The sequence below is a fragment of the Myxocyprinus asiaticus genome, chromosome 11 (assembly GCF_019703515.2).
Source record: "Myxocyprinus asiaticus isolate MX2 ecotype Aquarium Trade chromosome 11, UBuf_Myxa_2, whole genome shotgun sequence".
Taxonomy (NCBI): domain Eukaryota; kingdom Metazoa; phylum Chordata; class Actinopteri; order Cypriniformes; family Catostomidae; genus Myxocyprinus; species Myxocyprinus asiaticus.
Window position 1 is genome coordinate 33,178,722 of NC_059354.1, and position 15,168 is coordinate 33,193,889.

The 15,168-nt window shown below is 37.1% G+C and overlaps 1 protein-coding gene across 2 annotated transcripts in view; it reads right to left on the reverse strand.

Moving 5' to 3' along the window:
- The window catches only part of LOC127448452 (fibroblast growth factor 14), a 152,636-nt gene that overhangs the window by 33,671 nt on the left and 103,797 nt on the right, over positions 1 to 15,168 (reverse strand). For both annotated transcript variants that reach the window (XM_051710975.1, XM_051710976.1), the window contains exons 2-3: positions 14,885 to 14,995; positions 9,743 to 9,846 (exon numbers count right to left, since the gene is read on the reverse strand). In XM_051710975.1, the coding sequence (XP_051566935.1) occupies positions 9,743 to 9,846; positions 14,885 to 14,995 (215 nt within the window). The remainder of the gene's footprint in view (positions 1 to 9,742; positions 9,847 to 14,884; positions 14,996 to 15,168) is intronic.

The window sequence follows — 15,168 nt, forward strand, 5'->3', positions numbered from 1 at the left end:
TAAAATGACCATATCATTGTGGGGCACTGGTGGATTCAGAGAAGCTACAAATTTATATTGTAGCCTATATGGTTCCGGAGTTATAAGCAAAAATGCTAATTAGATAATTGTACCGCCACTGTGTGGCCGAATGTCACAAAATCATATATGCGGCTTCGATTTGACACCCTGCTTACGTATAGTAATTTCCATAACCTCGGCCATTCCCAATATGAGTTATAAGGTGCTGAAATTTGATTGGCCAGTGGCGGCCATTATTGTTAATTTGTCAAATCTATTTTTTTAAGAATATGTTAGCATTTGAACCAAAGAAGATGCATATTTAATTTTAACTTTGTCACTCAAACGGCTGCAAAATTATGACAGTTTTTTAGTTGTAGCGCCCCCAGGGGCGGAATTGTACGAAACTTTGCTGACTATGTTTGGTGTTTGCAATGAGTAGATATTGATCAATTACTCAAATCACATTAAACTGAAGGAATTGTATCGTTAATATCTTCGGAACAATTTAATGTATTGAAATTCTTTTGATAACTTTTTGTCAGGAGGGTCTGTAGATGATGTATACCAAATTGTATGCCGATCGGAATAACGGTCTAGGAGGAGTTCGAAAAACTAGGTTTTTCAATAAATTCAAACTGGTGGAAAAAAATTATAGATGGAAATGAAATTGGAACTCATAAAACATAAAAGTGTTTATTATAGCGCCAAATAGGGTCAGATGGGTGTGCGTTTGTGCACCTGAGTAGTGAGGGTGATTTGGAATCATCCTGCCAAGTTTGGTGTCTCCACGACTTACGGTCTCTGATGCCCAGTAGGTTAAAAAAGAAGAAGATAAAGAAGAAAATCAGTACAATTACAATAGGGTTCCAGCAGCTTCACTGCTTGGCCCCCTAATAATAATAAGAAAATCTTTCAAAAAACAATAGGGTTCCAGCACTTTGTGCTTCGACCCCTAATAATAACACTAACAGAAACAATAGGTGCCTACGCACCTTTGGTGCTTGGCCCCTAATAATAACTGCTATTATTATTAATATTATTAATAGAAAACAGTACCATATTTATTGTAGGCAATAATTTCTCAACTTACGACATTGCTTTGCGGTTCGGTTAAACCCTTAAGCCTTTTTTGGCCGAAGCTTTTATTTTGACTGAACACTGAAGGAAGAAGGTGTGTTTGTAGTTGACTTGACAATGGCCTTTTTAAGAAGAGAAATGCTCTCATAAACTCTTCTGTGCACAGAAACCCAGTGTTATGGCTGCTAAAAATTTTGGATAGTACATTTTTGCAGTCAAGCATATTTTAAATTATGCAAACAAGCAATAAGTGAATCTAGAGCACTGTAAATATAACACAATCAGCTCTTTAGCCTCACATGCACAGAGAACAGAGCTGCTATTTATTTATTACATTAAATCATGGTCTGATAATCACACTACATCACATCGCAGTTTCTAATTTATTTTGATTAATCATTTAGCGCTAATCAATATAGCAGTAGTCCATATATAAACTCAGCAAAAAAAGAAACATCCTCTCACTTTCAACTGCTTTTATTTTTAGCAAACGTAACATGTGTAAATATTTGTATGAACATAAAAAGATTCAACAACTAAGACATAAACTGAACAAGTTTCACAGACGTGACTAACAGAAATGGAATAATGTGTCCCTGAACAAAGGGGGGGGGGCGGGTCAAAATCAAAAGTAACAGTCAGTATCTTGTGTGACCACCAGCTGCATTAAGTACTGCAGTGCATTTCCTCCTCATGGACTGCACCAGATTTGCCAGTTCTTGCTGTGAGATGTTACCCCACTCTTCCACCAAGGCACTTGCTAGTTCCAGGACATTTCTGGGGGGAATGGCCCTAGCCCTCACCCTCCGATCCAACAGGTCCCAGACATGCTCAGTGGGATTGAGATCTGGGCTCTTCGCTGGCCATGGCAGAACACTGACATTCCTGTCTTGCAGAAAATCAGGCACAGAACGAGCAGTATGGCTGGTGGAATTGTCATGCTGGAGGGTCATGTCAGGATGAGCCTGCAGGAAGGGTACCACATGAGGGAGGAGGATGTCTTTCCTATAACGCACAGCATTGAGATTGCCTGCAATGACAACAAGCTCAGTCCGAATATGCTGTGACACACCGCCCCAGACCATGACGGACCCTCCACTTCCAAATCGATCCCGCTCCAGAGTACAGGCCTTGGTGTAATGCTCATTCCTTCAACGATACACACGAGTCCAACCATCACCCCTGGTGAGACAAAACCGTGACTCGTCAGTGAAGAGCACTTTTTGCCAGTCCTGTCTGGTCCAGCGAAGGTGGGTTTGTGCCCAAAGGCGACATTGTTGCCATCATGTCTGGTAAGGACCTGCCTTACAACAGGCCTACAAGCCCTCAGTTCAGCCTCTCTCAGCCTATTGCGGACAGTCTGAGCACTGATGGAGGGATTGTGCGTTCCTGGTGTAACTCTGGTAGTTGTTGTTGCCATCCTGTAGCTGTCCCACAGGTGTGATATTCGGATGTACCAATCCTGTGCAGGTGTTGTTACACGTGGTCTGCCACTGCAAGGACAATCAGCATCTCACAGTACAGACATTGCAATTTATTGCCCTGGCAACATCTGCAGTCCTCATGCCTCCATGCAGCATGCCTTAGGCACGTTCACGCAGGTGAGCAGGGACTCTGGGCATCTTTCTTTTGGTGTTTTTCAGAGTCAGTAGAAAGGTTTCTTTAGTGTCCTAAGTTTTTATAACTGTGACCTTAATTGCCTACCATATGTAAGCTGTTAGTGTCTAAACGACCGTTCCACAGGTGCATGTTCATTAATTGTTTATGGTTCATTTAACAAGCATGGAAAACATTGTTTAAACCCTTTACAATAAAGATCTGTAAAGTTATTTGGATTTTTACAAAATTATCTTTAAAATACAGTGTCCTGAAAAAGGGACATTTCTTTTTTTGCTGAGTTTAGTTAAATTAACTATAAATGTAGTTATATTTATAATATCATCTTAAACATGGCTATGTATTAAAAAAGATTACTATTGCTTTTGTGCTACATAAATACTGTTCTGATTCAAAACAGTGCTTTGTGGCACAAAAACAAAATATATCTCAGGGTGACGACATTAAATTGAACATATACATTTATGTTAAATTCAGCAAATAAACAACAAAACATCCTATACAATTTTTATATAACTCATAATTATAAAAACTCAGTAAAAAAAAAAAAACAGCAGCATAAACAGCAGCAATTCACTATTTTGTTTAAAAAAAAAAAAGAAAAGAAAAAAAAGAAGCAAGCAGTGGCACAAGAACCATCCAAACTAAACGATTCACTAAAGTGAATTGCCTTCCCAATGCTACAAATAAGTGAATCAGTTTTTTAACCAATTTATTTACATTAACTGACTATGACTATGATTATGACATGATGTGTCAGCCCCACATTTCAAAACTCAGGAGGCAACAAGGCAATATACTGTTTAAAAAAAGAGCTATAAATACTGCACAAGCAGACTACCATATATATTTCAGTCCATAAAGCCCTTTTATGTTCATAGCTTGTGTTCCAAAACTCATTAAGTCATTACATGGCTGACAATAGATAACAAAAATGCATGTAAATTCAAAATGTGGCCAAACTTGCCTTAAGACATGGCCAAACTAACAGAGTCAAAACTGGCACTGCTATAATGCCATTGTCAGGGAGCATGCAAAGCATTCCATTTAGATGTTGTCTGACAGAGAAATTGCTTTCAATTCAATCAATCAATTTATTATTTATAAAGCACTATTAAAAAAAAACTACCATTGACCAATGCGCTGTACAATAAAACATAAATTACCATCAGATACAATCAGACAGGCACAAAGTCACACATAACACAAAAACAGTAAAGCAAATACAGCAAAGCATCACATCACAAATTGTAGGCCAAATCAAATAGAAATGTTTTTAGCTTAGATTTAAAAATAGGTAGTGTGGGGGCAGTTCTAATTTGAATTGGTAGGGTGCTCTAAAGTTTGGGAGCTGCTACAGCGAATGCCCGATCGCCCCTAGACTTTAACCTTGATTTTGGAACCACTAAAAGGCTTTGATCGACAGACCTGAGAGCTCTCACAGGATGGTGACCTATCAACAGGTCAGAGATATATGAGAGTGTTAAACCATTTAGAGACTTAAAATCCAATATGAGCACTTTAAAATCAATTCTATAAAGAACAGGTAACCAATGTAAAGACCGTAGAATAGGGGTAATATGTTCCCGCTTTCGAGCCCCTGTTAAAACTCTAGCAGCTGCATTTTGAACCATCTGAAGGCGACCTAAAGCAGAATGGATGATTCCCAGGTATAGAGAGTTGCAGTAATCAAGCCTAGTGGAAATGAAAGCATGAATAACCCTTTCAAAGTTCTCAAAAGAGAGAAAAGACTTCATTTTTGCCAAGGATCACAATTGATAAAAACTAGCTTTTACAACCTGATTAACTTGTCTAGCAAATTTTAGTGCACTGTCCAAAAGGACTCCCAGATTTTTCACATAGGGCTTAACATAGGGTGTTAAGACATCAGAATTTAAATTGGCTTTACTCTTGGCGTTAGAAGAGGTAAATACCACAATCTCTGTTTTAGACTCATTTAAACTGAACAAATTTAAAGACATCCATGCTTCAACATCCACAAGGCAAGCTACCAAGGGGTCTAAACTGCTCTTTTGAGTCTGTGGAAGATAAATTTGTGTGTCGTCTGCATAACAGTGGTAAGATATGCCATGTTTATTAAAAATAGAACCAAGTGGTAGCATATAGAGTGAGAACAGTATGGGAGCTAGAGTAGAACCTTGGGGGACACCGCAAGTCAAAGGAACAGACTCAGAGTGAAATTGGCCTATGTTGACTGAAAAACTCCTGTTTGTAAGGTATGACTGAAACCAACTTAAGGCTGAACCCTTTATGCCCATGACCTGTTCTAGGTGAGACAAAAGAACATTATGATCCACAGTGTCAAAAGCAGCACTCAGATCTAAAAGTATTAGCGCTACAGAATCTCCAGTTGCTAATAAAACATCATTTAAAACTTTTAAGAGAGCTGTCTCAGTAGAATGAGATTTCTTAAATCCCGATTGAAATGTATCAAAGATCTTGTTTTCTACCAAGAAACTCTGAAGTTGGTGGAGAACTACTTTTTTTATTTTAGATAAAAAAGAGAGGTTAGAAATGGGTCTAAAATTTGATAGGACTGAGGAATCAAGCTTTTGCCTCCATTAGTCGCTTGACCTTGTTTTCCCTATGTATTTCCAAATAAGACCCCTTTCTGTTGCACAAGCTGGAAGAGGGAGACTTTATCAGCACACCAAGCTCCATCTCACTGGTGGGGCTCCATTATTCTGTGATTGGGCTTTCATGGGACACCTTCCCCTCAACACTCCATCCAAATTTGAATGATTGCTTGACTCCAGAGTGAACTAGTCTGCTCCCTGCCACATCTTGCAATGCCAGTAAGTTCGCACGAAAAAATCCCTGAAGAAATATTGACATCTTGTCCTGCCTTGACCCTTGGGCTGTTACACAAGTGTCTGTGTTCCAAAAGGGTTGTCTGCAGTGCACAATGGTACAAAGGGACTAGGGTTACATGCAGTTATTACTTTATATTCATTATATGCCAAATGACAATAATAGAAAAGACGCAAAAGTAATTGTGGTATTACTCAGCTTAGCAGAATGAAAGAATGACCTATTTATACTGCAGATGGCATGTCCTCTGATTCTATTTTCCAAGTCAGCTTGTAGCTTTGACCTTATTGTTCATTAATGCATGAAGACGGTCTCTCACTAGTACCTGTACTGTTTCTGCATTTGGCTAGCACAGGTTGGTGAAGTTTATTTAAAATGTCAGGCCCATAAATTAATTCGCATTCAAGACACAAATTAAAAAAATTAGTAAAAGCTAAAGAAGCATTCTGTATTCCATTTAATCAGGGTTTTCATCATTACATTTTATGCACTGTTATTTTGGTTGCTTGTTTAAACAAAACAAACAAACCAAAAATGTGTAAGAAGATTTTGACGTGATGGTGAAAATAATAAATGCATATAATCAGACTGGGCCATCTGGCATCAGTGAGAAATGTTGTGACATGAACTCCATATATCTTGTCTTAAATGGCTCATATCTTTAGGTTGCTTTTTTTTCAGCTGGGATTATGGGAACATATTAACGTGCATCATGATGGTTTTTAAGATGCTCTCATGTCTAAAAATGGTAAAGGTATTTTATTTGTTTTTACTGAGCTGATAATCCTACAATCGGCATGCTGTGTCCATCAGCAGGAGGGTGGGGATTGGACAGCTGCTTATCTCTGACTGGACATGTTATGTGAAGCCTCTGGTTAGATATGAGAAATGTGCTGTGAGAAGACAAGTTCTTATCTTTAACCAATATTTATGTTTATCCTATAAGGAATCAGCAAATTCAGAGCAGGAAATCTGGAAAGATTTAAATGATTCAAACCCCCTGTTATATGCTTAAACACCATCGATACTAAACGAGATTACAAGTACAGTAGAGAAACATCAAGAGAGTGGAAATATTCTCATTATGTCAGGAGATGACAGAAATATTTGTCTCTCAATGGAACTCTGATAATATTAATATGAATTCATAGGGCTAAAAGCTAAATAGTTAGCTAATTTAGCTAATGATTTTTAAGTGATCCACTGTGAGAATGAAGCATTATTTTTTTTTATTTATCTGATTCACAGAGTGAACTGAGTTTTGTGCAAACACTACTAGAAATAGTTCAAACTATACAAGCACCAAAGGGGTGTAAGTCTACAGGGGCCAGTCTACTGATTTAAAAATTCAATCCGACACTCATGAAAGGTAGTGCTAACAAGTGTGGCAGGTGGTAAAGCTATAGACCTGTCTTTATCCAATCCATAGAGGAGAACAAACAGCTTTGAAGAGAGCCGGCATGTCATAAAAAGGCAAATCAGCAAGCTAAAGATGGAATAACGTCATACAGCAACTAAAACATGCAACTATGCCATTTCTTCCATCTTCTATGACATTTGCTCCAACAGTTACATGTGGATTTCTCGTTCACTAGAGAGACATTACAAGCATGTTTGTTTTTTAGAGAAAATACTGTTTTGTATTTATATAACCATGTAAACATCACACCTGCAGCCACCCGGAAAATGAGCTTGATTATTATTCCAAAGGATGAATCAGCCTATGTACATCAACGGGATAGATGAGAGCAGAGTTTCAGCCCTTTGAACAAAAGATGCGGATTGAAAAATGGAAGATTATTGAAGTCTTTCTTTTCTCCAAGGCATGAGTCTATTGTTCTGAGACTCCAGGACGTTTCAATACTATCAGGTCACTTGTACTCCCGAGCTGTACAAAAAGGCCTGCCAGACAAAAAATCAGGATGCAGTGCAAGAGCTGCTAAATGGAATTCTGCTCTATTCAATGGGACTATAGTATTCTCTGAGTCTGACTCAAAGAGAGAATGGAGAACTAATAAGTGGTGCCTTCATTTGTGTCTGACTGATGAAGGCAAATGAATGACGATTGATCATATAAACACTATAAAATGTCATTAATCTGTGATGTAATAAAATGTGTGAATAGCAGAAACTGACACAAATTTGCTTCAAAAGTCGTTTTAGCCACACTAGATCAGTTTTAGTGGTTCAGTTTTTGTGGATAGCGGTATTCTCTTAGAATATTAATAATTCACAAGCTGGTCTATTTTCAGTTTCTTGCGTAGTAGCGTAGTGGTATTTAACAATATATTATAAATGCTAAACAATGCATTTCATTCAAATGTTTCATGTATTTAATTTCAAATGAATATAAATCTATAAAATATATGAAGTTTTTACATAACAGTTTTGACAATGGTCAAACTCATGTTTGCTGTACAGTGCTGAAATAAAATGTAATTTTTAACAAAAATCAGAGGGCATCTACAGGATAAGTGCACTTATTTTATTCTCTAGAAAGAAATGGCCCCTAATAGAAAGAGGGTCAGCCAGTAACTGCACATTCTTACAGAAAGGAGAAATAATAACAAATGAATGTACAAACCTCAGAGTGCAGACAGAGAAAAAAGGAGAGGAGATTTCTCTGCCATTACCTGAGTCATTCACACAAGAACAGAGAGAGAGGAGAAAAGAAGCAGTGATAGAAGGCTGAGAGAGTGTGTGGGCACATCCATAGAGTTTATTAGTAAGCCTATTAGCCCGGGAAAAGATTGTCATTCCCCAATGAAATATGTTGGGTCAGCTGTGGCTGAACATTGGAGGTTTTAGCTTGTTATCAGGTACCAGGTATCAGCTCCTGCATGTCAACATGTCTTACATGTCCATATGATCATTATTCTAAGACTAAAAATACCTGTATACTTGTATTACATGTATGATGCATCTCATACAGTACCACTCTTTCTCTGTATGCCAAGTTTTCAGTATAGTGTACCTCATTTTGGTTTACTGTTATGTTAGACACATGTTAGATTCGTTTATTATTACGTTATACACATATAATCACAATGCGCAATGGCTAGCAGTGCTCTGTCAAATAATAACCAGCACTAATAAATGCACTATGACATGGTATAATAAAATGATAAATGCTCTAATTCTATTGTGGGTGTACATAACTGGGATTGGTTTTCATGTATAATTGCACACATGCTATAATACAGGACATGCTCTATTATGTATTATTGCTTCATTATGAAATATGCCACTTGAGGCATATATAATTTACTTTTGTCAGCTGTTCTTAGCTATCTGTACCAATACCAGTACTACTATATGTAAAAATTATGTATAAATGCATTATTAGTTTTTACAAAAAAAATAAAAAAATAAAATATATATATATATATATATATATATATATATATATATATATATATATATATATATATATATATATATATATATAGATCACAAGATGTTCTGCAAAAAACCTCAAAGAGTAAAAAGGAGTGTCAGCTGTGAGCCTGGGCTGATGTGTCACTGTAAATGAGATGGCCATGCCATGTTCTGAGCTACTGAGTGATATTGAGAATGAGGGAGGGCAGATTGCAGATGAGGTTTTTATGTGAAACTATGGTACATTTAAAATCCAGTCAGCTCTGTTTCAAAACCTACTGGAGTGAGCTGCCTACCAAGACAGCATTTTAAGGCATCAAAGGTACTGTACCTTAAAAGTTATTCTGCCTCCTAAGATATCTTCTATTGAACAAATTCTGCAAGGTGGTGTTCAAATCAAGAGAAATGTTGATTATAAATACTACAATTTAATTCAATGTTAATATTAATATAATTCATAAAATACTTCAATCTAATGTGCTGTTTCACTATCTGTGGCTGCTATGTAGTTTTATGCTTACTGGAGTATTGTGTTAAATGTCCTAAACCAATTAGTCATAAGGCTCTATTTCAGTTAGGATGTTCTCTTAGAAGAAAGCTGTATATGTAGGCAACAGACAGTATGGCAGCTGTATAGGTTTTGGAAAAGAGCTACAGAATCTTGGGCAAACTTCCAGCTATATTTCCTGCTTTCTGAATTCTTCACAAAATTCTTAAGCCAAATCAGCAAGGATTGATGGAGTTGAAGTGATTACAGTATCAACAAAGAGATCACTTATCTAAGTGTCTGTAACTCATACCAGAGACCATTTTCAGTATGTGACTGTGTACTCACTGATGTGTACAGATGGCCCTCTCCATTCATGGCGATGTACAAGCCCGTTTTCACAGACTGAATAGCAACGACCCGAAGGCCCACAGGGATGAGGTTGAACAACGCTGTAAAGACAATACAGGAGTTTACATTGAGCATGCATGTAACAAACACGTCAACGTGTAAACTTACCGTGCATTCAAAACTATATCTCAAATATGATCGACTGAATTCTGGAATTAATATCAAATTTTAATAATAAAAGTAAATTTGCCTATGGAAAATCTCCAGCAGTCATGATGCTAGTGTGGTTACAAGGGCAACGTTATAAGTTTTTTTTTTATTTTTATATATATATATATATGGTTGCAAGGGCATAGTTAGGTGGTTGCTAGAGTGTTCTGAGTGGTTGCTAAATAATAATAATAATAATATCACACCTCTTTTCAACCAGCTGCACGATTTGAGGTGGGGGATGAGTATTAAAGTGACAGTTCACCCAAAAATGAAAATTCTCTCATCATTTACTCACCCTCATACCATCCCAGATGTGTATGACTTTTTTTTTCTTCTGCAGAACATAAATTAAGTTTTTAGAAGAATATCTCAGCTCTGTAGTTCCACACAATGCAAGTGAATGTTGACCAAAACTTTGAAGGTCCAAATATCACATAAAAGCATCATAAAAGAAATCCATAAAACTCCAGTAGATTAATCAATGTCTTCTGAAGCAATCCAACCAAAATATAGCTAATTTTTCACTGTATATCTAGCCATTGCAGTCTCAAGGCACAATTATGATTTCAAGCTTGATTACACTTCCTAGCGCTTGATGGATGCACATAGGAAATGTAATCAAGCTTGAAATCAGGATCGCAACAGAGACTGCTGTCAAGATTTATAATGAAAATTACATTTTGGTCTGTTCTCACCCAAAATTGATTGGATTACTTCAGAAGACATGGATTAAACCACTGGAGTTGTATGGATTACTTTTATGATACCTTCATGTGATATTTGGAGTTCTGGCCACCATTCACTTGCATTGTATGGACTTGCAGAAATTAGAAAAATCTTTGTTTGTGTTCTGCAGAAGAAAGAAAGTCATACACATTTGGGATGGCATGAGGGTGAGTAAATGATGAGAGAATTTTCATTTTTGAGTGAACTACTGTATCTCTTTAAGTTTAATATTTGCGATTAGAGATTTTATCTAAAGCAATATAATTTGTGTACTAGCAACAATTGTTAGTGATTGGATTTCTGACTTAAATGTTTAACAGTGGGCAAACTTGGGGGCCTGGGTAGCTCAGCGAGTACTGATGCTGACTACCACCCCTGGAGTCACAAGTTCAAATACAAGGTGTGCTGAGTGACTCCAGCTAGGTCTCCTTAGCAACCAAATTGGCCCGGTTGCTAGGGAGGGTTGAGTCACAGGGGGGAACCTCCTCGTGGTCGCGATTAGTGGTTCTCCCTCACAGTGGGGTGCGTGGTAAGTTGTGTGTGGATCACGGAGAGTAGCATGAGCCTCCACATGCAGAGTCTCAGCGGTGTCATGCACAAACAGCCACGTGATAAGATGCGCGGTTTGATGGTCTCAGAAGCAGAGGCAACTGAGACTTGTTGAGGTGAGTAACCACGCCACCACAAGGACCTACTAAGTAGTGGGAATTGGGCATTCCAAACTGGGAGAAAAGGGGATTAAAAAAAAATAAAATAAAAAAATGGGCAAACTCTTTTGGCCAGCCAACAGTCTTTAAAAAGGCTTCAAATCTCGACCCAAATGTGGCGCATACTAAATAGAACACTGGCCGCACTTCACAGCTTGCATAAACAGCGAATAGAGTGATACATAAAAGTTGATGCACAGAAACTGAACGGAGGCCTCATATTACATAGAATAATTGTTTTTATGCCCAGTGGGTAGCAACAGATACCTTGCACTACAAGCAAGCGCAGAGATGGCTGGTGTTTGGAGGTAGTGGTAGTGCGTGGAAGATTTAATGGATCTTTTGTTGTTGGAGCAGCTCTTTGGTCTTGTTAGGTAATGGCCATTGTTTGTACTGAAGGGGAGTAACAGCCTAGCTGGTGACACAAAGTGCATCCAAAGGGGTGATTTAAACCTACAGTGTAATAAACACACTTCAACTCACTGGTAATTGGCTGTGCTCCCGGGGTGCTTGAATGAAAATTATTTCAGAAAAGCTCTGGTCTGGAAAACTCTAGTGTGGCAATAGATGAGTAGGACATTTACATCAAAGTGAGTTTCTGGAAGTTCTCCATGGGCACACTCGTTTCTTACAAGGGCACAAAATGGACTTTGCATTCTTGTCTTCGAAGCACAGTATTAATGTCCCTTAAACATTTTTTCTCATTCTTTATCCTTTCCACAACTTTCTGCAGTTAATTCAGCTCCAACCACTTAATGCATGAGGTGTTCACAAACAGACTTTACTGGTGGTCGTAGTGGTGGCCCTACGAATGCCCTAACATTAGTGGGGGGCTTCAAAATGTGGCTTCTTAAAATCTGATCACAAATGGGAATTATTGTGGGTAGGGACGTGCACAGACATTTTGAGGGGCAGGGGTTCTAAACCTTTTTAAGGGGCAGTCGCTTCAAAACTGTCTGTCGACAGGGGGGTGAGAGTTGGGGGAGTGGATTACTCGAGGGTGTGTACAATATCTGTTGGACTGGGTGGGTGCTTCAAAAAATTCAACAAATTAATGACACATTCATCAATGGAGTAGGTAGGCCTGTTAATGTATAAAAATGTTTTGCTTAATAATTTGTCATAAAATTAAATTAAATTATTTGTATTCATAATTATTTTCCAATATATGCTAAAGATGAAAATATAAATGGTGGGATAATTTGCACTATACAGGAAAATTGGAAGGGGAAAAAATGGGTTTTGGTGTCATTCACTGGTTCAAAAACTTAATTGTGGATTATAAATAAATGCGTAATGCATTGTGTTGAACAGATGAATGCACAACTGTAAGAAGATTCAAATTCTTTTCTGAACATTCTTTATATTTATGGAGTACTGGGAGGTTTGGTCCATAATAAAAAAAATAATAATATGTTAATTATTCAACCAGCATGAATAAAGGATAATATTATGTCTGACTTTAACACAAACAGATTGTAAGTAGACTGCTGATTATGCGTAATAGTTTTGCATATCATCACAGGAACATTTACTGAACCAATAATTGAAATAAAAATAAAATATGTCATCTATACAGGCTCACGGTATAAAAAATGGCGTGTAACATGTTAAGGACAAATAATGATCGCGAGTAAAGCTGCAGTACGGTATCTGAATCTGTGTCTGTTTTTAAGTCTCGTTTAAAAACTAATTTGTATAAACTTGCTTTTACGACTTTGTAAATGTTTGTTTTTATCTTGTGTTTTACTAAGTGTGTTTTATATTTGTGAAGCACTTTGTGCTGGATTGCTGAAAGGTGCTATATAAATAAAGTTATTATAAAGTTATTACCTTTCCAAGTGTATTCTCCAAATATTCCACAATATAAAATATATTGTAATTGGGGAAGGAAAGAACAACAAGAAACTTAATTTGCTTATATAGACATGCACAATTATGAATAATGAGGCAGAAATCCGAGAACTAAACTTTTAAACTTTCTTAATTGAAATTGTGTGTTTCCTTCCTTGGTCACACACTCCGCGTCTGTTGCGAGAATGCGCATGTAACCTGAGACTGCCTCTGTGACACATTGGGTAGTTTTATAGTCATTATAATTGATTAATAAATTCCATAATCGATGCATCGAAGTTTCAGCATAATATTGATGCATTTTTACACCCCTATATACTATTATTAAAAGTAAAAAAAAAGTCATTTCATTTGGGTGTGCAAGCTTTCATTTTGGGTGGCATTTGAGGGTCACCTCAGCATAAGGGCAGGGGCTCGAGCCCCTTGAGCCATCCCCTCTGTACACGCCCGGATATCATACTTATTTGACAAGGAATCAGTTATCTTTCCATGGAAAAAGTGCATTCTTTAGAGGACAGCATTTAACTAAAAATTGTAGCAGCAACATTCATTCACATTAACAGTAACTACTCCATTTTGCACACTCTCACTGAAAAACAAATTGACAACTCTCAATAAAGAATATAATAAATAAAAAACCTTCTGGTCGCTTTGACGCTGCAATTTGATGAATGTCTGCATGCCCTTTAGACATGCTACTGTATTTATTTTCATATTTTATAAACGCTATACTTCTATAAAAAAAACAAAAAAACATTTAAAGTTTGAAAATCTCCCATTGACTTACAATAATAGAATGTTAGTCATTCAAAATCTATTTTCTTTCTTTCATCGAGAGGATTTATCAATCTATGTTAAATATTACTATTAATCTGTCTATCTCTCCCACCGTCTATATATATTGGGGTTTGCATCTATAATTTGACCAAAAACGGAAGCAATATTCTTTTGCTTTCTCGCAAGCCTTGCTATTTCCTTCAGGAAATGTAAATCAAGTTAACATTTTTGTTTAATACATGGATTACGTTACTACAAATTCAAGGCAGATTACAATCAGACTCTGACATTTTTTTTATATTGTTATACGGCATTTAAAATCTGCAGTTGCTGACTGCACTGTGTAGGTGTGTGTGTCAGAAATGTCAAATGTCATCTCTCTCTGAGTGTGACTGACAAAGAGCCCTCAGTGTGTCACTCTGTCGGTACAGCTGCATATTAAAATCAAATTAAGCAGCTGGCCTGAAGCATTTGAAAAGCAGGCTCAGTAGAAGCTAATAATATACCACTGCCTCCTGAGTTGTCACCTCACACGCACACACACACACACACACACACACACACACACATCTCCCTACGGATCAGCCTACTGCTATATCAGCAACAGTGATAACAACAGAAAATGAATCAGTAACACGTTTTAAAAGTATGTGTAGTAAACATAATGATATACATTTGTGCACACCTCACTTTTTAAGAGTAACATCGTAGCTCTGATATCAGTGTAGCATCATGCTCTCTCTCCCACCAGAAGTATCAAGCATAGGCCATTCCTTTTGAAACATGTTCAGGTTTTGATTATTTATTATGTGCAATGATGTTACATTGGTCAGTCATGGTGATGAAATTAAGGGGAACTTACAAGAATTACTACTGTCATCCTTGGTCCCATCAAGAGATCCATCTGGGTTCATCTGCAAGTAGTATCCCTGCCTGCAATATAACCTGGTCACTATACCCTTGAGCTGGGGATCTGAGGAGAAAGACAGAAAATACTATGAGAATCTATAAAGCACTACCCATTCATGAACAAACTTATAATAAAGTCTTTTTTCAGGAGAGATCATGAATATAACTATAAGGACATAGAATTTCACAATAAATGTAAAGATAATTAATTAAAAATTAAAATTAAATTAAAAAAAG